General features: G+C 42.9%; 3 protein-coding genes across 3 annotated transcripts; 2 read left to right on the forward strand and 1 right to left on the reverse strand. All coding sequences in view use genetic code 11, as the record gives it.

Annotated features, from left to right (window-relative positions):
- Positions 1 to 2: 2 nt before the first annotated feature.
- Positions 3 to 618, forward strand: EGR_09891 (hypothetical protein; the record flags this gene model as incomplete). The annotated part of the gene is made up of 2 exons (XM_024499140.1): positions 3 to 158; positions 445 to 618. The coding sequence occupies 2 exons, from the start codon at positions 3 to 5 to the stop codon at positions 616 to 618; spliced, it is 330 nt and encodes a 109-aa protein (XP_024346454.1).
- Positions 619 to 2,258: 1,640 nt separating this feature from the next.
- On the reverse strand, positions 2,259 to 4,755 carry EGR_09892 (hypothetical protein; the record flags this gene model as incomplete). Its single annotated transcript, XM_024499141.1, has 2 exons — positions 2,259 to 3,422; positions 4,678 to 4,755. The coding sequence occupies 2 exons, from the start codon at positions 4,753 to 4,755 to the stop codon at positions 2,259 to 2,261; spliced, it is 1,242 nt and encodes a 413-aa protein (XP_024346455.1).
- Positions 4,756 to 16,380: 11,625 nt separating this feature from the next.
- On the forward strand, positions 16,381 to 23,744 carry EGR_09893 (hypothetical protein; the record flags this gene model as incomplete). The annotated part of the gene is made up of 5 exons (XM_024499142.1): positions 16,381 to 17,907; positions 18,442 to 18,648; positions 22,237 to 22,314; positions 22,426 to 22,655; positions 22,739 to 23,744. 5 exons carry the CDS (start codon positions 16,381 to 16,383, stop codon positions 23,742 to 23,744), a joined length of 3,048 nt encoding a protein of 1,015 aa, XP_024346456.1.
- Between the last annotated feature and the right edge of the window lie 817 nt (positions 23,745 to 24,561).

The raw sequence follows: 24,561 nt of genomic DNA on the forward strand, positions 1-24,561 counted from the left end.
GGATGGATGGATGGATGGATGGATGGATGGATGGATGGATGGATGGATGGATGGATGGATGGATGGATGGATGGATGGATGGATGGATGGATGGATGGATGGATGGATGGATGGATGGATGGATGGACCAAACAATAACACCTGAAAGCCACAAAAACGTAGGCACCGAGCATGACCTCATTTAGCTAACCAGCATATGCATTTAGCGGATTGTAAAAGTCCTTTCTAAGTTAATCCGTGATATACTGCACCACACACGTAAAGTGGGAAACTGCATCGAACAAACTAAGGGACAAGCTAACTCTACAAGAAGACACTGACGAGATCATACTAAAATAAACCACAAGAAATAAAGAAACTTTAACTTACGATACTATTTGCATCCTATTACAGGGAAATCAGGATAATTTTCTCTTAATTTCAACTAAGCTTTGTTATGTTTAGTACTTTATCATTCATAAAAGTCAAAGCACAAACAAAGAAATCACTACAAATGTGTACAAGCGAATACCTTTTGTAAAGACCAGACTTAATATCGCTCGGCAAATACTCTTGTCACCATTAAATTACTTCCCAAGACCATACAAAATGTGTTCAAATGAAAAGGAGTTTGGTTAAAAAATGCGCCAGAATCGGCAACATCCCATCCCAATTCAGCCTTGAGGTTAATGATTCTAACTCCAAACTGATTGGTCTGCGGTGTCCGTCACTTGGCCTCTGACCCACCCGATTGGGCATCATATGACACAAAGTTTTGGAGCTTTCAACCAATCACCGTTTAGGAAAGTTTTAATTAGTCGATTTCAGTCCCTCTGTGTAATGGGGAAAAATTGCTTTAGCTTATTGCATTTGCATTTGTTGATGCAAAAATATCAGTTTTGCTATCTAAAAGTGTTCATTTGAGGCATGAGACAAAAACTATGCAATTAATCAACTCAAGGGAGTGGTAATTTTGGACGCAATTACAGTTATTGGTTAGTTTGTGTGACCTCATAAATTTTGCTAGTAAATAGCTACTTAGTACCAGAAAAATGATGAAAAACTACAGGTAGATACAGACCTCGCTTCTTCGGGCTCTAGATTGTGTCGTGAAAGCTGTCCACCTCTTGAGTGCTCCTGCCAAGAATAATTTTCCAAATAGGCGCTCAATGAATAAGACCCACGCGCCATAAATGTGCCTGCTATTTGAGACTGTCGATGAAATATAGAGAGACAGGAAGACAGAGAAATGCAGCTCAAATGTGTTTATGCGGGAGCCAATGAGCTTGAGGCGAGAGAGTTGTGTGTGCACCCGTATATGTGTGTATGTACCGATGACGCGGCGGACTTTGTGCCACACTCGTACCCACGGGGGCATGAGTGTGAACGTACTCCACATCTAGCCCCTAATCCCCTGTGAATTTGCCAGTTTACAATTGCTACTCTCCTGCTGGAAAATGAGTGGTGGATATACAACCAGGGCCAGGGGGGCGGGGTTCGGTAGATGACAGCCTCCGTCAAGCACCAGCTCAGTAGAAATCCCCTACTACTCAAGTATCTTAGTAAACTGGCGATTCGCATGAATATTTTAGGTGAATAAACTACAGATACACTTATAAATTTACATGTAAAATGATGTGAAATTGAGGGGAGACAAAATAAACTCCTTTGGCATTTGTGGCATTGGGCATGTTTGCGTGTGACTCACACAGCAGAGTGATTCTTGTTAAGGTCCACAATGATCTTTTGTGTCCAAAAATCCAGTTAAAAGGATTTTGCTCCTCTGGTCTACTAAATGAATCTACAAGTTGTCTCAGAAATTAATGGGAAAGGGAAGGTAATGTAAAAGATTTGGCAACCATGCCCCTCACCCCTGCAAACGTCAAGACTTTGGGCTTTGGGTGTTGAAGATGTTTTTGTGCTTTTAAGGGGTCAAAAGGTTAACTTCCCCAGCCGTCTTGTATGGAGATATAACGCTGTCTACTTTCCACCTCGAACCAGAGTCTCAACTACCGGAAGATCAGCAATCATTCATCATCAATGTCAGCAGTTATTGCGGGCAGATGTTATTAACCTAAAGACAGGCCAGTAAAATTTTTTTTGATATGCAGCTAGATCCAAACAGATTTTAGATTCGGTGCATCCAGTTATTACAAGCTTTGGACTCTGTGTCACATATTTGTGACGCAGCATATAACTGCTTAGTAGCTGAAATATTTCAAGCGGACCTAATAATTTGTTGATTGAAAGGAATGGGAGGGGGACATATTTTAATACACTTACTTTCTCCTTTCCAAATTCTTTTTGATATCGTGGAAAGAAGGTTTCGCCTCCTGTTGGACTGCATCTTTAATATGCATAACAGGCGGCTGTGGCACTATGGGTTGTTCGCTAACTGCAATATCCAATGCATCCGCTGTGTGCCTGTTCCATTCCGCCGGGTGTTCACTTGAAGCCAATGAAGCCTCAGGCTGAAAGTCATCTATTTCTGCTTCCCCTGCTCCAATTCTTGCTATGGAGTGGAAAGGTGTTGACTCCTGTTTTTCCACCGTAAATTGATCTGTTTCACCGACTAGGTTCATGTGAGCCTTGTCCAAAATATCAGTGTCTTGAGGAGTCTCAATGTGGCCTTCTGGATTCTCCAAAAGATGGTCAGTATGCTCTACCTGCTCGCTTGCGTGGAGGAGTTCTGGCGGGGATGGGTGTTCGATTGGTAGCTCAGATTCTACCTCCGGTTCCTTCTCCTCTTCGCAGTATTCCTGGTCCTTGTAGTGTTCCTGGTTCTCAAAATAACTTGGATTCTGGAACTTTTCTTGACTCTCGTGCAATTCCATGCTCTCAATATGCTCTTCGTTTTCGGACTGCTCCTGATCCCCAAAATGTTCCTCTTGCTGTTCTGGTACCTCGTGGAGAACCTCGCCTTCGAAATTTTCCTGATTATCAAAATATTCTTGATTCTCTAACTGTTCTAGTCTCTCGTGATGTTCTCGAGCTTCAAAAGGTTCCTGATCCTCAAAATGCTCTTTACTTTCTTCTCCTTCTTCTGGTACGTCTTCTTGAAAATGATCAGGAGCAAGCCCATCGGCATTAAAATCCTCTCCAGGGTAAAAGTGCTCCTGAAACTCAGGCTCCTCTTGGAGACCTTCTTCGGGCGGAAATTCCGACTTCATAGGAGGTGCTGGTGGGAGGAAGTCCTCCTCTATCGATGGTGTGGGCGAGTCAATCTGCTCACTGAAGGTGCTCTGAGAGAAACCTTCGGTTTCCTTGACGGTACCCTCGCCGTTCAGATCGTTGAGGTCCAATTGATCCTCCTCGTTGGTAAAAGGTGTGTTCTCTGCTTTGTTTGGATGCTCTCCAACCTCCTTTTGAAGGTAAAGCAAGTCGTCCCTCGGCACGACTGGAGGCTCAACGCAATCTTTTGAAAAATCCAGGTTTGAATATACCTGAAAGGTGCGTGCATAATTAAGTGTTGGGTGTATTCTACCACACACTAGCAACCGGTGCGGTTCAGACACAGTTGGGTGACTTGTCAGACAATGCTTTATCATGCGTATGGAAAGAAAGGTGGTGCTGAAGCTTATTGTAAATGAAGGCGCGTCACAGTGCTACATTTGAACAGTGAAAACGTCTCCAAGGTGGCTGCCCAACTGTGCATCCTTGGCCACTGCCGGGACAATTCGGCCATCATGTATAACTACATCGCCTGAACTTGGACGACCCACCTTTGATAAAACTGCACAAGAGACAAGCACAACCCGTTCATTCGTGAACATTCTGTATCTCAGAAAGCTAGTATATACCAGACACCGAGATAGGCTGGCTGCCCTAGGGGAGGAGGAGGAAGTTAGTTTTACCCAGTCCCTCCATGCCGAAGCTGCTTCTTCTGTTCGTACATGCAGCACGAGAATGGGCAAAAAACAAATTTCTTTTCCACTCATTAAAATTTGATCATTTTTCTTACAAACTAACAAAATTTGGTTTTGTTTGAAAGCTCCCCTTTCTCACCCCCCGCCCCCACTTTGTGTTTATGTGCACGGCCATCATTCAAATCTCGCCATAAAACTGCATTTCCGGTAAAGTGTGTGTCTACATTTGGTGCTGATAATTGCAGGTTTTGGCATCGCAGGTCTACTGCATAAACAAACGCATTCACCCGATGGTGCGAGGAGAATATCATTAACTCTTACAGATCTGACGGTAAGGCTTCATGCGTTGAAGTGAATTTGCTAGGAAGGTGAATTTGAAAATCGAGTAAATAACAATTACTTAAGAGCATTTGAAAAGTACACCATCAATTTGGTGTCACGAAGTCCTATCCACGTGGTAACTCGGAGCTCTACATGGGTGTGATCGCAGTGAGCCAATGGCGGTTCTAGTTCCGTCGACCGGACACTAAAGCTTAGCGATGCTGGAGGAGGATGTCTGCTGGTTTACTCACAACGGAAGGGCTACCGAAGTCACTTTGTTTCTACCAATCTTTAATATGAAACAAGGTCAGGCCCAAAGATTTCCTTAGAAAAGTGCAGCTAGCGGAGAAAGACAGGCATGCAAAATATGCCTGTTGAAGAGCACTGTCCCTCTTAAGCACGCCTGACAATGCCACGATAGCATCTACGGTATACGCGACCACCAAGGGTGGTAGGTCCGTTATTATTCCCGCCTTGAAAAGATTCTACACGAGTTGGACGAAAGCATGACCTTGAGGAAAGGAAGAGGAGGAGGAGGACGACGACGACGACGACGAAGACTGAAAGTCACTGCAACCGCCTCCTTCATCGCGCTCCTGCCAATCACTCTCGCAGTTCCTTATTTAATTGACAAAATTAGTCTCTCAGGCGATCACTCTACTTCAGCACACATTCATGAAAACTCTTCTACACAGAAAAGCAGCCATTTAGTTCTTCCTTTCCTTCAGTGACTCCAAAACCTTATAAACAGCACTAATAAATTTCCATTTTAATGTCTGTCAGACGGAAAGAGGCCTTAGTGACATTATGATTATGTGCGAGGTATGTTACGCTTCGCCTTGATGGGAAAGGTCAGCGCGTTATCTTAGACGGTGCATGTGTGTTTTAAATGGATTGAGGCACTTAAGTTACGGCTTTCACACACCCCTCAATGATGTGTAAGCCGGATAGCAAAAAAAAGTTATTTAGCCCGCATTGTGGGAATCAGCGTAGGTACCGCCTCAGTTCCATGCGGGTACATCGGAGGTGATATTCAGGTTACAGAGACGTAGAAATTACAGCCTAACACTTCAAGGTGAGTGATAAAGAGATGGATGCTAGATACACACAAAGAAGTTTCCTTTACTCATTATGCAAGAAAAATGGATAAAAAATAAGGAAAAAATTAAGTAGATAGTAAGCAAATTTTTAAAAAAGTTTTTGGATTCAGAAATTTTTGCAAATTTATTAAAGAAACCGCTGCATTTAAAATTTTCTTTACAAACATTTTCCCCTCATTTTGTTTTAATGAGGCAACTTCGTGTGGGTGTTCTTAAATACCTTAATTCGGGTATAACTCGGCCAATTTACACACAGCATTTCCGATACAGTTACCAGATGTCAGTGCATTTCATCCTACAGGTTGCCGTAGCAACAGTGCCATTTATATGTACACATGACTCAGCATTTTGCGGCACGGCCGTTACCCCATTTTCCCGAATTAAGCAAATGTGTGACTCACAATTCCTTGTTAAAATGAAGGACACATATATTAGCCCCGCCATGGGGCTATTCAAATTAACCGCGAGTGTGCCCTGAAAACGAGTCACCAATAAATTTGTTGAAATTGAGTGCGGAGGTTTGGCGCTCTGAACACAGTCTTCCAATGGACCAATTTTCTAAATTATTGTTTTTTGGTATTTGCACGAGCTGCAAACCATTATAGCCCCTTTGGTGATTAAAGGGCAAAGATGACACAATTTGTTTAAAATGGGGAAATTTCGGCGCCACTTCAAATACCGACTAATGCCTTCCGGGGGGAATAATCGATGCGCGGCGGAGATTCTCCTTCCCCCCGGATATGCGGAGCTATTTGGTGGGCGTACGGCGCCAGCGTGCATGTATTTCTTTCCTCCCTTTCTTTCTTAAATGTCAGCTGTGCGCGCATCAGTAAACCTCGAGAAAATTTGTGAATTGGCCCTATTCAAAGGAAGGGAATTAGTTTGACTTGAAGTCTGAAATTAGGCTTCCCCATTCGGAAGGGTGGAGGTAAAAAAAGTGCGCGCGTCATTTAAGCGACTCGAAGCGGGTTTACTTGGCATTCTGCACATAACCAGCGGAGTTTTAAAAACTGTGGATTTGCCTTTAAAGACAAGATTTTGGATTCTAGGGCAAAAATGGAATGAGAATTTTGGGTCAAATCACGTGTAAGGTTTAGCGTAATTGGTGCGAAGGAATTTTGCCACGCCTACACTGCCGCCCGCACTTAGTTTTGTGAATCACTATGGCGGAAAAAAAGAACTTTACGGTACACTTGAGAGTTACGATGTTACTGTTACACGTAAAGTCGTTATCACTTTTTTTCCTTCCCAAAAAAACGGAATGCTAATTACTGGCGATATCATAACTGCTGCCGTAGCCTTTAACCTCTCTGATTCCCCACAGAACAACTACTTTTATTAGGTATGAAAGATGGTAAAGGGCAGTGCTATTACCCTAATTAAAACTGTAGAAACAGCGCTGACAAACTCCGTCCGCATATTTAATTCGCTTGCGCATATACTACTAGTTAGCTATAAAAGTAGGCAGGGGTAAGGTTGGTTTCATTTACATTAAGTAGTACTGTGGTATTCATGTTGAAAAATGGCCCTAAGGAGTTGATTTCTCTTAAGGTGTAATAAATCATGTACTAAATCTAGATTAGCGACTAAATGACTAACTAATAAAGGTTGGGAATATACAACTGATAAATTTTTAGGCCTTGAATTTGAAGCACAATACCATAAAAAGTTAAGTGGTATGTCTTCCCCACGGTCTTAATTTTTAAGTAAAAAAGCCCTTTCGACCACAGATACGTGAATGTAAAATGTAATATAATAATTGTTTGTTTAACTCTAGGTTTTGGTAACGGGCCAATTAGGGGCTCCGCCATCGTACCACTGTCGAGCGGCCTGGCCCCCTTTTCTACTTCTACTGTGTGTATTCTGCCAAAGTTTTGTGTCTTCTTTCGCCATAAAAGTAGTCACAGGGTGCGGCAGAAAGATTTAATAAAGTGGTTTACATTCAGTACAGCAGCAATTGTGAAACGAGCACAGGTGGGGAGCGAGTTTAAACTTTACAGCCCGATTCAAGCTGAAAATTCGGTTTGTCTATCACGGATCTAGGCCTCAGGTAGGCTCCAGAACCTAGAAAAAAGGGCAGAAAATTTTTTCCCCAATTTATCTAGGACTCATGTCTATAAAAAAGTAAATGACCTACTTTGGGTTAGGAAGGTCTTTTAACAAGCACCGCTTGTTCTATTAGGTCACACCCAAAACAAAGAGGTGTTCTGAGGACATTTACACCGGTTCAATTCGGGGGTGGCAAACTACTGAGACTTGCCATTTGGCTAGAACCTTAAGACGGGTGCAAGGAAGTATCAACTGTGTTGATTCTAATCTGAAGTTCCAATCTATTTTAGCAATCTCAGTCAAGCCTATTCGTCGTGTTTTCCCCGTTATCACCGTTAGGAGTGTGGAAGATGTATTGTTTAGTTATACCCACCACATACCTGATTAGTGGCGGCGCTAAGTGAGCATATACCAGTAGTTTACTTAATGAAACATTGGGCGTTGGCAAAAGGAATGCTGTCAATTTATATTATCTTTGATTGAGAAGGGTCTCTTTTCATTTACAGAACTGCAGTTTCTTATTAAACTACGACTGTGCAAACAAGGATATACGACCAAAAACATTAACAGATAAACTTCGGTGCGGGAGAGGAAACTAAGCTTCATCAAATGTTCGGGTTGGAAATTTGAAAAAAAGTGGAGTTTTATTTCTTCCCTCGATGTTTTTCTTAGAGGGCTTGTTTAAAGACGTTGTCATTAGTTATTTATGGGGGTTTTGGGTGTGTGTGTGTGTGTGTGGGTTGCATTATAGTAAAGAACCACATCTTAGTAAGCAATGAGTCATGCATTTTTAACTTTTAAGGTGATATTTTTAAAAAACCTATCCCCGCGTGATTAGCTTTCATTGTTATATGTTACGTCTGTTAATCTGTAGACGTACAAACAGAACTGCATGTAAGAAGCACCTATAAATAAGAAATTTAATTTAAATGAATTCCTATGGCATAAATAGCCGCTTCATACCCATGTTTTACTCGAGTCTTTATTGGTTGGCATGGTTACAAATATGTTAGCCGTTTTAAAACGTCCCACTATTATGCTAATAAGCAGTATTTAAGCAACTTTATGAGAGAGTCTTTTGGTTTGAAAATTCCTTGTAGCGAATCCCCTCTTATTTTTAATTCCCCTGATAAGTAGGAATATTATGAATGGAGATAAGTACGAACAAAAAGTTATGTGAAACTAGTTACGAGGTATTTACGTGCTTTACTTTCCTATTGGTGGGTAAGCAAGGAGATGGGGTCGTGGATAAGCTGACGTTTACGTCGAAACCAGGGCTAACTGATACAAGGAATCACGTGCTGTAGATTCGGAAGCTTCCATTTCATAAGCAACATCACTTTGGGTCAAATGGCTATTTGCTGTTCATGCTAAAACTCTGCGATCAGTGTTGCACAGAAAGCGGACTGCAATAGAAAAAGCGTGGCGCACCAAGCTTTGCAATTTCTTTATTGCTTTTGGACACAATTAAACAAATCAAAATTATCGAAGGTTTCTTTTCTCTGAAACGAAATATGTTGACAGCCTTTTAATTGGACTTTGGGTACGCGAAAATGGAAAGGCGATTTTTAAAAGACTCCTTCTTAAGAATTAATAAACTACTCTTTTTCATTTTTTGCTCTGTAAACATTAATCATGTGAGGATTTATCTACGTACTAGGATTCGTGAGTAAGCCACTTTCCTCGGACTAGGTCAGTTGCCCATAACCAGAAAATAGACTTGCATGCAATTACAAATAGCGGTCTTTGGGTGACGAGGTTTAATGAGGAACAAGCGTCTTTTTGAGCTTGATCGTTGTTGCTATTTGTTCTTTGAGCCAAGATCTTACAAAATAGACGTACATGCTAGGGGCAATTACCCATCGGAAGTACCAGTCCAGCGAATTGAGAGGTTCTATGATTTACAGGAAACTTGACTTCCATTAGTTCCCGTCAAATATTAGTTCTTTGGTAAATGGTGTAAACATGCCAAAAAAAAAACAATTCGAAGCCAAACCCATTTGAGATAGTGCATTACGTATTCGCTATTTGGGCATTTACTTAAACAAAGTCTCTGCAAGTTCAAGCAAAAGCCGGATAAACAGAGAAGGACCTACAAATCACCGGCTGCTCGGTGCTCCACTTCTCCGTCAGTGGTGATTTATTGTCTACTCACGTTAAAATGTGGAACAAAAATGGGCGTTTGTTTGTTGGCCTTGGGTGAACACATTCACAAAGCCGATGAGTCCAAGGCGCGTCGAATGTCACGCAGAACCCAATTCCTTGTGGAGTTGTGCATCTAGACGACTTAGAATGAGGGAGACACACATATGGAGACAAATATATTGTTACATATTTCGTTACCATTCTACCTTTAAAAGTATGATAACATCTCAAGCATTTAGGTCCCTTTAGGCTTTGATTAATGGACAGGCCAAATTAACCCAAGGTTCTATTTTTTAATGGTTGGACAAATCTTGGGCTTTGAATGATGAGATCCCCCGAAAAACGCATAGCGTTTATTATTTGTCTAGCTGTTCGGGCCAAAACCTCTCAAACAGCTGCCTGAGAGAGACACTTACACTGGGGAAGTTTTGCGTGGACGCCTTTTTTTACTCCATCATCCAATCCCCTTAAAAGCTACAAATCTTACCATTTATTTATTGCTCCTGCATTTTTATTAGTAGACGCGTTTAAAAGCGAGGTAGATTTTCCCTCCACTTTTTTAGTAATACTGTTTTTTTGTTCATTAATTTGTAATCACTTAAATAGAAGTGCATGCAAATAGTACTTACAATGCAGAAATCGCGATTTGTGTGGAATGGGAGGGGGCGCTTAATGAGAGAGAGAGAGAGACCGGGAGAGCGCGCGAGGTGGATGGATGTGGTGGACTGTTAAAAGGTCCTCTCGAGAGCGGTGCAATTGGGGTTGTTAATGACTCACAAGCTTGGCATGTGGAGGTAGTAGGAAATTATGCGTCGAGGGCGGCGGACATTCGTTTGCGCTGCAGCCACTGCCTGTTCGTCTCGCGCCCCAACACTTGCCACCCTTATACGCCATTGCACGCACTCACGCACGCGCACGGCTGGTAGACAGGCCAATCAGATTGTCAGGAAACTTTGTATTTACACAATGCAGAACTGATTCGACGTCGGTGTTTCATAAGGCTAGACTCATCAAGGACGCCTAATTTCATGCAACCGTTCGCTTGAAGAACACCCATTTACTACTAGGCGGAAGTGAGTTTTGTAGCAAATATAGGGACTACCAGGCAAATAAGTTGTGAGCCAATTAAAAATGTCATCTTTTACCCCAAAAAGACAATCACTTCCTAGTGAAAAAGCAAAAGCTTGTGGGAAGTTATGTCTCATTTTGATGCAGGTCCTGAGATTGAGGCCACGGACAAAAGTCATCCTACTGCCAATCAGCGCATATTTTTGGTTAACAATAATGGACTAGGCTGGGGGGCAACTTTGTTGAAAGCATAAAGAAGCGCTGAGAATACCGTTGTGACGTCCCAAACCGATGTGAGCCGTGCAGGAGGATACTATTTCCCATAATAAAACATGCAGAGTTGCCAGAATTTCGTTCTCAGAGTCTGCAGTGGGTGTGAAGCAACCAAATAAATTCATGTAGATTTTATGCTAAAAATGATTTCAGAAATCATCTTATAGTTTGTTATTTCCTAAACTAATCAATTCTATAAAATAATAATATAGGCCTGTGCAAGAATAAGCAAGCTTGCTGTCAGTTCTACCCTTAAAATAGCGATGGGTTTCCAGAAGCCAGAGAGAAAAAACCCTAGCTCTCACACTTCCATCCCGCAACTGCCGTTTTGGTTTACATGCATTCATACGGCTGTTTAATGTTAATCCCGAGAGAATGCTATAATCCCTACCTAGAGTAATAGCATCAGGAGAATATGGAAGATGATACAGGATCTTCTTCTCCTCCAACACCTCCCTAAAGCGAAAAACCCTCCCACTAGCAAGTTCTACGGTGGTATGGAGTCTTGTAAGGCTAAAAAGAAAACTATTTTTCACTATTGGTTAATTAGTTCTTCAGTTTTTAAAAATATGTTTCCCATCTAAACGGGCACGCAAAGTGATCATCACCCTCTCGCTGTGGGTGAAGTAATGCGTGCTCGCGTACTCATCCGCGGACTTCATCCTAGTCTCAAGGTCGTCTCTGGAGTTGGCGATTGACGTGAGGATGAATGGTGGGAACGAGCGAGAGGAGCATCCCCAAGAAGACAGGAGTATCGGTAATATGATTGGATAACTGGTTGAGTAATACGCCTGGGTAATGCTAGAAGCGAGAAAGAGACGCGCAACCAATCACAATCGAATGGAAGGTGCGCTTCCTCCGATTGCTCCTGCGCCCTCGCTCATTAGCGTCTTAAGCATAAAATTGAAATATTAAAGCTTTGCAGATTTGTTATGCAATCTAGGACCACACAAGTACTTAAATCATGTCCCACTTGGGGCGTGATTTAAGCGTTGAAGTTATGGTTAAGTGAATTTATGTACCATCAGCATTCTTTGGAGCCTACCTAAGTGTTTCGTAGAGAACGATAAGTAGAAGAATAAAAAATTAAAATTGGTAGAATTTTTAAACTGGAATAGGTCTCATTACACCAGGTAAGATAAAATACCGGAGCAAATACTTAATGCTAATATTTTTTAAAATAAGGATCTATATCTCATCAAGAGATCAGGATATTTATGGGTAATAAAATGCCTGCTTTTATTAAATAAATAAATAAAATTTTTTGTTCTATGAAATAAGTAGGGCATCAAAAAACATTCACAGCAACGAATACCGAGCACCTACCCATTTATCCCTTCATTTACCTATCCATCCATTCTGTATTCAGCCATCTATCTTGAATAGACCCCTTTTTCATCCATCTGCGTAGTTATACGTACGAATTCGGTCATTAAACGATAGAGAAAGCTTGTATGGTTGTCGTTATAATTTAGAGCAATTATCAGTCGTAACCTCCAGGGCCTAGTCAAACGCATGCGATTGTTTATGTGCACGCATGATGAAGCGCGAAGAGAGCCCTATCTGACTATCACCCGTAGAGTCTCTCACGGTGGACTTCATTGTCTTGTTTTATGTCTTCTCGCCTTCTCAACATCCGCCCCCCAACGGATGACTCTCCAACCTGTCTCATGCTTCGGCAAGCGTGATTATCTCCGTTTTAGAGGCGTGCCTACAGAATCTCTCTTAAAACGGATTCTTCCACAACATTGGCAGAGAGAATGTGGCGTGTGCCAAACACAGTTCCAAAACAACATATCACCCACCAACCTTCTCACCTACTCTATTTACTTCATGGATTCCACGTTCACATAGCTCCTATCAACAACAATGCAAAACGATGCCTCACTTCTGACAATTTGAAGTTATCCCAGTTCATTTTGCAATTACAAATTCCAGTCGTGTTTAGAGGGAGTTGCCGTGAGATATAGGGGGCGAAATTGAACGAAACTGACAGGCCAAGGATTTCCACTCCCCCATGCATCCACTCGCTCGTCACACCAATCATTCCAAATCGCTCATCAAGAAAACCCACCATAGGGACAACGCTGTTTACTGGCTGATGGAACGGCATTTCATAATTCATACCTTCTCTGCTTTTGTACTTTTTTGCCTTTGCACATTTTTGCTCAAGGATTCGCACAGCAAAACCAGCATCTCCAGTTGTTTCCACACGATCCGTACATACTGCCTATACACATTACACTTTTATCTCACTCACCACTCCGTCCCCATCGCGTGCGTTTGTGTGCACGGATGGACTAGTAGAGAGATGGATGGATGGACACGGGATGGATGGATGTGGGATTGTGTACAGCTCTACTGCCGTGGTGGATTGCAGACTCAATCAATCACTGTTGGTTTAGCGTTGCTAAGACCAAACAATCGCCACCAACTTCAATTTGTCCCACACGATTTGACTTAAACTCGTGCAAGTAAAGCTCCTCCTCCTTCTTCACCCTCTTCCCTTTCCCTTTTTTCCTCTTTTTAAAAACAATCAGAACCAGTCAAGCTCACGTGGAACTGTGCCCTTCACTCACGACACCGCAACACCCCGCACCGCCGCAAGGCTTCAGTAAAAGGATTTACACCATGGGATACAATGTACTATAATTCTTGCCTTAAACTCATCCTCATCCTCACTCCTGTCTTCCATAGCATCCTTCGTGATCTCCTAATGATCATAAGTGTGCCCTAGTGATGAGTGCCATCATTATTTGACATCTCTCCGGACAGTCTCCTGAACCCACAGTCGGTAGAAGGGATGGTTGGGAAATGTAAAAGATACGATAGGAACGGAGGGGATTGACACCTGAATTTCTGTTTTTGGATTCCATAGCAAAAAGACCCTTTCTAAAAGGGTAATTTGCGACTAACTTCTCTCCTCGAGAAGAGCTTGCATACAGTGATACTTATCAAATCAAGGAATGAAATGCTTCAAATTCCTATCTATAAAATTTTTTGTTATTTTTTTATTTATAAACTCTGCACAGAATAACTTGCTTACTTGTACTTGCCACTTTCGTAACCTTTTCTACTTTTGAGCCTTTAATAGCTGGATACGTCAATAAATTTCCCTCCTTATCAATTTTGCTTGAAGTTTTGTTGGTTATTACCCAAAATTCACCGTAAAGTTAGTTTTGCACTAAAATTTAAGGAGGTAATTCGTTTTACTAACGAGCAATAAGTAGCATGCAACACCAGCCCAAAAAATTGAAAGGAGATTGAGATGTCGGTTGCCTTCGAGATGTTTAAGTGGGTCATGGGTGGAGCTTCGGCGCGTTTTAGTGTTTTGTGTCTTCTATTTTAATTGAATAAATTCACTGTACTTTAAAAGTGTTTCTGTGCCTTCTAGGAAAAAAGGCCTCTGAAACCACAACCTCTGAATATGAGTGGCTTATAAGTCAAACCAAGACTCTCAAATTTTACTTTATTCAGTTAAAAAAGATATTGCTGAGGTGCTACCGAATTCAGCATTGCGTGGGAAGTCTGTACTAGCACAATTGGCAGTTTTAGGCAGACATACCTTGGAGGGAGACAGACACTGTAAATTAAGGAATGCAGTAAACAGCCGAAGTGGGAAAATTAAAAATTAATTATGTCAAATGAGGTGCAAAAGCCCCGGAAATTAACTCGCATAGAAGGAAATAATCTCGATGAGGTCCGTTTTTGAACATGCGCATCCGTTCATCCATGGAACCATGTGTCTCGTGTCCACCCATCCAACCGCCTGTTCCACTAAATAAGAGCGCTTGGTGACACTCATCACAGGAGCACACTTGTGATCATTTGTGGATTGTGAAGGTTGCTATGGTAGATTAGAGCGAGAATGATGATGGGTTTAAGGCAAGAATTATACTACATTTCATCTCACGTTGTAAATCTTGCTACTGGAACCTTGCAGTGATGTGAGGTGCTGCGGTGTCAAGAGAGAAGGGCAATGTTCGACGAACGCTTGACTAGTCCTGATTTTTTCTAAAGAGGGAAAAGAAGGGGAGGGGGAGAGGGTGAAGAAGGAGGAGGAGCTTTACTTGCACGAGTTTAAGTCAAATCGTGTGGGATGGATTGAAGTCGGTGGTGATTGTTTGGCCTTAGCGACGCTAAACCAACAGTGATTGATTGAGTCTGCAATCCACCACGGCAGTAGAGCTGTACACAATCCCACATCCATCCATCCATCCATCCATCCTGTATCCATTTATCCATCCTGTATCCATCCATCCATCCTGTATCCATCCATCCATCCTGTATCCATCCATCCTGCATCCATCCATCCATCCTGTATCCATCCATTCATCCATCCATCCATCCCATAGTCATCCACCCGTCCCTTATGCTTCTATCGACCATCCATAGGCATAGTTTCTTCAGGGAAAATTTTGGGGATAAATTTTTTGATCCACTTAAATAACAATGGGTTCCAATTGTATGCATCGACTGTTAGTAATTAAACTGCCTCCATGTCCGAAATCTTAATTCCATATAGAACATGTTGAACATCTTTGGCCTCTTCAAGGTCAAAAGTTAACCACCGCTGTTGGCGTTAAAACAAGAACTTAGGGTGCATGATGATATTTATCATTCCATGGGGTAGTTTTAAAATAGTAGATGAGGACACAGAAATTACGTTCAAACCTTGGACCGCTTTACAACGAAGCCATCTACAAGGAGCCACTGCCAACGGCTGCAGATTCCAGACCGAGAAAATGCATTTTAGCTATCAGATGACATAAATTTATTGTTAAATAAACCGACTCAAATGTACTGTTTGAGAATCATGTGAAATAAGAAAGAAACGATGAAATGAATGCCAATTTTAAATGTCACTATTTTCCATGCCATTTTATGTCAACATTGTGTGTGTTTGTGCTTATCACCCATTGCAGGCGGCAGTAATGTCATTAGACTTGCACAACAACCCCGAGAAGTGCACACTTTCACACAATTTGGGTGTGAATTCGCCTCGAAAGTTATAAACCATCTCTTGTCAAGTAAATGGTCGTGTTTGCATGTATACTACAAGGACATCATCTAGTAAACACATGATTGCATTTGCCTAAGGTCGCCCTTTTGATTGAATTCTCACTAGGATGGGCAAAAACACCTCAAATGACAACTGTTTTGAGTAGGCAACTGCAGTTAAAACGAACTTTGTGGAATAAAAGTCCACTAGAAAGTAGGACCGGGGATTTTTTTCCCAAACCATCGCTTGAGTCGACAGAGCAACATCTACGCATTAGTAGGCTACCTTAAAAAGGCAACTTTTTAACTGCGCTTGCCAAACGGAAAGATGTGCGCTCGTGCGTGTGCATGCAAAGGTTAAGTCACTGACCGCTAATCTTATTGGCTAATAAAATCAGCCAATCAGATGTCATCACCGCTTAAGCGCGTCATTTTTGTGGGTTATTTGTGGCATAAAGACACGATACATCACACTTGCTGTTCACAGGCAGGTATGCACATACTTCACCAGCATGTATGACTTTGAACGTGCCTTTTTCCCCATTCTTGTGTTGGCATGAGGCAGCAAAGTTGCAAGCATGTTTGAGAGTGGATATCTGGTGCCTTATATCGCTGAGAAATTAACAACCATCACCGCTACCGCCACTAGATCACAGAGCCGGTCTCTCATTGGAAGTGTCTTCTACCAGTACCTCAATCATCCACCCAGTGCCTCCACCTGGACTCAGATTGAAGTACCCCGATTTAGTACACTGGTGATTGGTCTGTGCATTTTATCTCTGTCCATTGCTGTCATTGTTCTGGGTCCGTCAATACAGACATTTCTCTCGTTCTCCCCTCCAAGGCTACGCAAAAAATCATCTACACCCAGACGGTTTTGCATAACAATTGTCCTTTTGACGTTTCTATCATGCTGGCTTCTGCTTGGTGTGGCTCTAATTTTTACGGTTGTTGTCTTCTCAGAAAACAGCCTGGCGGATTCCCAGCGTTCCGGTTTTGTTAGCCGCATTGACAAGATTTCTAACCGAACATTTGTACTCTTACGAGCACTGACGAAGGAAACTAAGTCGGTAGCCGATGTCACTGTTCGTGGTCTTATAAGTGATTTTTATAATGATCTCACTCTAGAAGTACCTACAATCACTGCACATTTTTTAAATCAAACCAATCTGAACACTCCATTGACAATACTTGACGATTTATCGCAAACCGTGGAAGATTTGCTCAAAGCGCATACCTGTCTACGGGAGAGTGGTCCTCAAGTGACATTGGAATTGGAGAAGCTGGATTCAAACATTCGAGTGAATGGAGAAATGTTGTTTCAAGAGATCCAGAGGACAAGCCGAGAGTGTGCTGCCTTCACCGACCACCTTCCTTCGCTCAAACCGTTTGGAGAGGCAATCTCACAACTGATGACTGGACTCTACGATGAGGAGAACCATGTGGACACATTTTTCCACCTTTTCCATTTGGAAAGTAGTCTTGGCCTTTTTAATATGCTAAATGTCCTTCCATTCAACGTCTCCACAGTCATTGCCCAACTTAAGACTGCAGTCAGTGTGCGGAAAGAGCTTGAAGCGTCCATTCGCGGTAGGATAGAAGATCGGTTCTCCCACATGTCCAATGAAGTCCTCAAAGCAGTAGATGGTCTATCGTTCTACATCGATGAAGCGTTGGTGAAGATTGATGAAATGGAACATTCATATCATCAGACAATGGGACACGTAAATGGAGGTTTAAAGGTGCTAAAAGGCGTCTGGATTATTGTCTACTTCATTGGAGTGATGGTGATAACAGCTCCACTGGTTCTGCTCTTTTGTTCCTGTCTCTGTCCACGTCATAGCATGAAGGTGGCCGTGAAAAAGGTCTCTCCACTGCTGACAACCAACGAGTTGATTTCAGCTTCCTCGTCTGGATGTGGTTCTTCTGAAGATGAGGACTCTACTCTGACTCCAATTTTAGCACAGGAAAGACGGTTAGACTCCTCAACAGTATTCCTCCCCAATAGTGACTATCTCGACAGTCATGAATTACTTATTCGGCAAGTGCAAGACAGCTCCATTTCCTGTGACTCCGACAGTGGATGTCCCCGAAGCGATAGCCGGGTGAGTTCCATCGCTGCCTTTTGAATTGCCTTGAATGGTGCAATGGAAATTGTGGGGTGATTTGCATACCATACACACCCCCCGGTCTTGTCAATGGCTTTCATAAATTTGCACTGAACTGGGTTGGCGACATTTAAAAGGTTTAAAATTCAACCAGAGAAAATTGGCCGTCACGTGATGAGCCCAGACAGGTCATAGCGGCTACTTAGTCATGTTATTCACCAAGTTGCGTCTATATTCCGAAGCAATACGATTTGATACAACCGGCTGTCAGAAGCTGACAACACGAGCTTGTCATTTAGAAGTGTACGATGTCATTAACCTAGGGCATATCTTGCTAGGAAATCCGCCTCGACTAATTGTGTTAAACTAAACTTTGAGTGAATTAGTTGGGAGGTGAGGCGTTCCCACCTACCGTACCTTCATTTGTACCCAAAATCTGTTCTATTGCCTAGCTAAAATACGGAAATTCATATTGTTTTACATTCACAGGCACTGTGAAGGTTGCATGAAAATCTCCTTTTTGTCCTTTAGGATTTGGGTGTGTGGTCCCGAACTAGTACGTTTGACACACTGGATGAGGCCACATCGAGGCAGTGCTGGGGCGCTCATTGTCAAGGTGGCGATGTTAAGCCCCGTCACTGCAAAGGCTGTGCTCACCTAATCTCCTGCTGTGGATTGCTTCTTCTCTCCCTTATCTGCCTTCCTCTCCTCTTCGGTTTGGGATATTTTCATGTCCATGTGAGTTCCACCGTTTCCAGTTTATCATTCAGATGCGAACGCGGTGGAGTCGGTGTCTCTACCCACGCTCCTAAAGGAGTAGGGGAACGTGTTTTTTACCTTTCTGTAACATAATAAGTGCCGCCTATTCTATAGCCCGTTTAGTTCACTTTAGACAATAGAAAAAAGATTTCTGTCAGTGACACAAAGGTCTTCTCAGTTAATGAGGAGGCTCTTGTCACCCGTGTCTAGGTGCTCTTTAATGACAGCTGAGCACCTGACATCCAGGTCCTTTTTTAGCTGGGAATAACTATCTCTCTCATGTTTACTTTAGATGAGACGAAGTATAATTTAGGTTTGATTTTCTACTTTTATTTTCTGGGACTGCCTGAGAATTCGTTTGTTTGGGGAATTAGGGGGTGTGAGGGGGTAGGGGTTCATACGAGTTCCTTAGGAGTGATAAATGAAGTGAAACCGCATTTTTTAAATCCCAACTTTCTCGAAAAAAGGTGAATGAAATGAGCAAATTTTTATTGAGTAATAATCGGATTTCTGTTCTCTTTACAAAAAACCGGATAACCGTAGCTCTGTTTGTTGACAAGGCCCATTTCCTCCCATCGTGGCAACAGACAATGCCCTTTGATTAGGTGAATCGAATGCCAAAGGGGGGAGTTGTTTACTTGAGAATGAACAGCAAGAAAAACTTCTTTTATAACCTTTTCGTTACCAGGAGCTACAGGTAAAATTAACCACCCCCCACAAGCCATAACGTACATGGTCCATTTTAAAGCTGCGTTGCTCAAAACCACAGAATAAAGCAACATTTCGTTGTTTTAAGATCGGAGAACTTCTACATTAATTTTATTGCCCTAAGCTAAGCTAATTTGCTGACAGCGCTAAAGTATGATGCAATTAACCACCATAAAATGATAAAGGACACACGTCACATATATGTGACGAGGCTTCATCCCCTTGTAAATTGAAGAAAATTTATATGAAACCCTAATGCGATAAGTAAGTGAATAATGACTTTATTTTGATTAATTTTATCTCTTCACAGTGCTAAATTTCGTCTTTGTAAACTTTGGAGCATCTAGATCGTTGCCCTATGCTACGTCTGGTGAGTGACCTTGAGGGAATTGTAAAAATAGCGCAGAAGTCATGCATAGGAGTGACAACGTGGTTGGCAAACGTCACCATTAGTAAGCTGAATGCTTCTCTGGCAAAAAAGTTGCCGATTATGTGCATTACTACCAAGGTAGCGTGCGGATGGCGCTCCAATTTCCCGACACGCCTTTTGTTACCGTCTGTGCCAAGTGGTCGCACCAACGCCAGCGAGGCAAATGGATTGGTTGAGGTCAAAACAATGAAATAGGTGTAAGCTGCTGTTGATCGAAGGATGACTGCATCATTTTTTTGTGCTTTTGAGTAACAGTTGAGTTTGTGTGGCGATTTTCCTCCAAAGCCAATGGTAACCATCATGAAAACCAAGTAAATGCGCCGCTAATCCATGGCGGATGTCGATGTAGGTGTAACGATGACAGCTGATAAATTAACTGTCTAGACTGAAAAGTTTGTCACGTTAGTTTGGGATCGTAAACGATGACAACAAACTTATTAAGGTTTAAAATCACCACCGAATTCGTTGCTGCAGCTTCAGAGGAGAACTCGAGCACTCCAGCTCTTGAAATGTATGTTCCGCCCAGAAAATTTCTCAGCTAAATCGGGTGTTTTAAACAGCCACTTTGGAACGTGTTTTATTGTTCTTCCGCATGAGGAGGTGAGGAACATGCCAGTCGTGACACCCACAGGGTATGCGGGGAGGTGGACGTGTTCAAACTGGATGAAGGCATTGCTCACTTCGGTAGTCGCGATTCGCATCACACTCCAGCCTTTGTGATGTGAGGGTGACAAAGCCCTCCATTGTCAAGGCTGGATTTAGTCATGCTCCGTTACTTTAAAAAAAGGAACCTCTCAAATTGGGCGTGAGCTGGAAGCAGTTTAAAGACTTAGGACCTCACTGTCGGAAATGACGCAGGTAAGATGGTAGGATTGCGATGTGGTGAGTTAGAAGTTAAATTCTGAAGTGGTCAAATTCGTTCTTTTTTTTCGTGTAAAATAATAAAAAATTCCTGCAAAAACTGCTTGAATCACTTCATTTGCTGGAATGATCAGTATCATGGTACGTAGGCATTTAATTAGACAAGTGAACTGCAAATTCCACTTTCTGAAAGTGGGTTTTGTCCCGAAAAGCCGGAGGCAGAAGTCTAGTTGTCGGTCACCCCTTCTTCTGTCGGCTCGTTTTCGTTTTCCGACTGTCTGTTATACCGATCGTGGGATCAGGGGTACTGTCTGAGATGAATGTCAAGATGCGATGGTAATCAGCGCTAGAGCATACTTGTAAATGTTGGGGTACCACGAGGGTTGCTATGGCAGACAGGAGAGAGAATGGGGATGCGTTTGAGGAAAGAATTACACTACACTTTATCCCGTGATGTAAATCTGGTTAATGGGACCTTGCATCAGTCTGGGGTGTTATAGTGTCATTAGAGAGGGGCACTGTTAAACGAACGCTTGACTAGTTTTGATTGTTTCTAAAGAGAGAAAAGAAGGGGAGAGGAGGAGGGTGAAGAAGGAGAGGCTTTACTTGCATGCGTTTGAGTTAACTTGTATGGGATGGATTGAAGTCGGTGGTAATTGCTTGGCCCTCGCGACTCTAAATTGTCAGTGACCGATTCTGGCTGCGGTCCACCACGGGAACAGAATTATGTACCATCGCCCATCTATTCATGCCTCCATTCCGTATTTACCTATCCATTCATTCATCCATGCCATATCCACCAGCACAGGCACTTAATTGTACACAAGCAGGATGAGGTGGTGAGTGCGAAAAAAGGCATATTTCACGAGGAATCGTTCCATCAGTCAGGAAACAGCTGCCTCGAAACGGTGCGGTTTCTGGGTGTACGACCTCGACTGTTAAGTGTAATGAGTGAATGCACAGTTTGGAGGATTGGGGAAACCCTTGGCCTGTCAGTTTTGTCCACTTGGTAACCCAACAAACACGACTGGAATTGGTAGTTGTGAACTTGGAATCCGTGAAGTGAATGGAGTATTTGAGAAGGTTGGAGGATGATGTTTTGCTATGGGATTGTGCACGGCATATCTCTGGAACGGAGTTGACTCTGGTAGATTAAGCATAGGACAGCTTGGTGTGATAGAAAAAAAAAGAAGATATGAAACAGGACAGTGATGGGCGCCATGCCGATGTTAGTCAGATGGAGGTCTCCCCGTGCTTCAACGTGTAAGTACGTAAAAGTTGCATGTATTTTACCTTCCTCCTTGACAGTCAAAAAATACGCGATGATTTATTTTAAAGCTACTTTTAGACAAAGTAGTACAAAATCGACTTCCGATTTTGACAGGGCGGCATGGCAAAAATTGTCAACACACAAAAAGCTCTGCCTCTTACTACATCATAAAGCGTATTTACCTCGGAAATAAAACGTTGACTTTGCACCAGAGTTTTAAAATTAGATGTGCATTTTAAATAAGTTGTGGCACTGGTGAAATCTCCTCGATTCGCCCATCTCTCTCTCCCGTTTCGAGCTCGTTGACTGGGAGGATCGCCTTGCGCTTCCCCCTCGGTGGGCTTCTGCACTGACATCACTGGTTCCTGCCGCCTCAGTCAGCAATGCAATTTGACTAAATTGATGTAGTCAAACCTCCATAGCGGCAGATTTCGACAGGCTTCATACAATAGCCTTTCATTGACCTAGCCGTGCATTCCCATTTCAGGTGTGCCTTCCACTCGTGCCTAACAGCCCACAGCAACTGCAATTGGATAGTGAATTAAATGCCATCATGGCGAGCAGCTGGAATGACTGGATGCGCCTAGCGTCCTCCTTCATTCATCGGCATCTACGCCAACTTGGCGGCATCACAGATGCTTCATTCAACCTCACAAACTATCTTCGAGTTGACCGGCCACGCAATCTGCTTTCGGGATTGCTCACCCGCTGTTCACCGTAAGCAAAGTGGCTGCCCATTCGTGATCGCAGGTGTAGTGAAGAGGGGTTCTTTCCATCTCTTTGCGCATATTTTATTGTAGGCCGTGGGGTAATCAAAGCTTCTTCAAGGCGATTTCGCTGCAAGCGCAGCTCAATTTTTCCGGACTGCTGGAGATACCTGTGGTGAAGATCAAGTCAGAAGAGTTTAAGGCCTATCTCGTTGATCAAGCCGTGCTAATGATGGTGCAGAAACTAGAAGTCGGCTTACTGCCACTTAACTTCGAGCTTCTCCTTCAAAACCTCATCGTACAAACGCCAAATGCAACTTCGGGCGAATCTGGAAGTGCAACAGTGCTTGCCACGGTCAACAGGTTTTGGTTGCAGGCAATCGGCGGTGCGGTAGAAAGGAAGAAGGCAATAAAATCTTCGTTGGCGAATTTGCAAAGATATCGACAACTCCAAAAACAGGTTGTATCACTTCGTCGAGGCCTCGAACAGGAGTTGTCTCAGGCACAAAACATTTCCACCTCCTGTTCTGCTCGTCTCTCGCAATCTCTCCGCATTTCCAATTATGGTCTGCGTCTCATGCGATCTACTGCAAGGAGTATACGACTCAAGGATCACTTGGAAAATCTCTACAAGGCTGCCACCACCCTCAATGAAATAAGCAAACGGCCCACATTCACAAAAAGTATTTCCAACTTCGCTCAACTGGCGTACAGCATGGGACTATCGAAGGCATCAACGAATGCCTCGAGAGATGAATTGTTGCAATGCGTGAATCGGACGATTGGTTTGGAGTATGAGCGTTTGGCATCAGCATTTGAGAGCCACTACGCCGCTAGGTCTGTGAATGTGTGGATCGCTGCAGCTTTGGATCGATTCACGGCGCCCTGTCAACGGTTGGGAGCTATCGCCTGGGATGTTGTAGGCAGCACCTGTATCATCTCACCTCTGCAGCAACGACCTCCACAAAACCAATTCGTTCCCGTTGTACAGCGTGTGGCAGCGGTCGGCGTTGTCATCCTATTGTTTGTATCCCTCTACTCCTGCCTCTGCATCATCTACATTTGTATTACCAGATCGTTCTCCTGCAAGACGGTGTAATTAGGTCCCATTTTCGCATTCTCCTCTCTTCTGCCCTCCCCGCTTCTCCCCTCCTCTCATTCACAATACCTCCGATTTAGCATTTTTCATTGCATTCCTATTTTTCTATCAAATACATGATAGAGGTGTGGCCTTTTCCAGTATGAACTCCTCATTCATTCAAGCAATCTCCTGGAGGATTGGAGATTAGTTGTTGACATTGTCCAAATGTAGTGCAGTGTCGTGGGACGTGATGTCATACTGTGTATTGTTGAATAGTAAAACCACCCGACAATTCTAGCTTAAGGCTAGGTCAAAACAGGTTAGATGTAACTAAATGCTAATGGGGATGTAAGCTAACCCCATCTGTCATTCCCAACCTGCAGACAATTTTGCAAAATCATTTTAAAGTGGAGAGTGTTATCAACCTCACTGAATGCAAAATAGGACCACTGGGTGATTGGGCACAATGCCCCAACGTAGTCAGGTAGTTTCTCTGCTACTACGCACCAATGACTGCCATATGCAACTTGCTACCAGGCAGAGTTGTCAAATGGATGCGCTTGGCCACCGCACCGAACAAATGAAGCAGCTGGTTGGGTTTTGGCAAGTATCCTGTCTCGGTAAATGTCGTAGATGTCACTAAAGGGGCAACTGATACTGCAGACGCATTCAGTTGGTGCAAAATCTGCATTGACAAAAGAGATTTTCCGCCAACCAAACAAGTTTGCCTTTCACCTCTCTAAAATCTGATTACGCTTAAATGCGTCTACAAAAATCACTTGAATGTTTCAAGTGTCCTCTTACAGCAAAACAGTGCTTTGTGATTCGTGAAAGA

This window comes from Echinococcus granulosus, assembly GCF_000524195.1.
Source record: "Echinococcus granulosus chromosome Unknown EG_S00173, whole genome shotgun sequence".
NCBI classification, from domain to species: Eukaryota; Metazoa; Platyhelminthes; class Cestoda; order Cyclophyllidea; family Taeniidae; genus Echinococcus; species Echinococcus granulosus.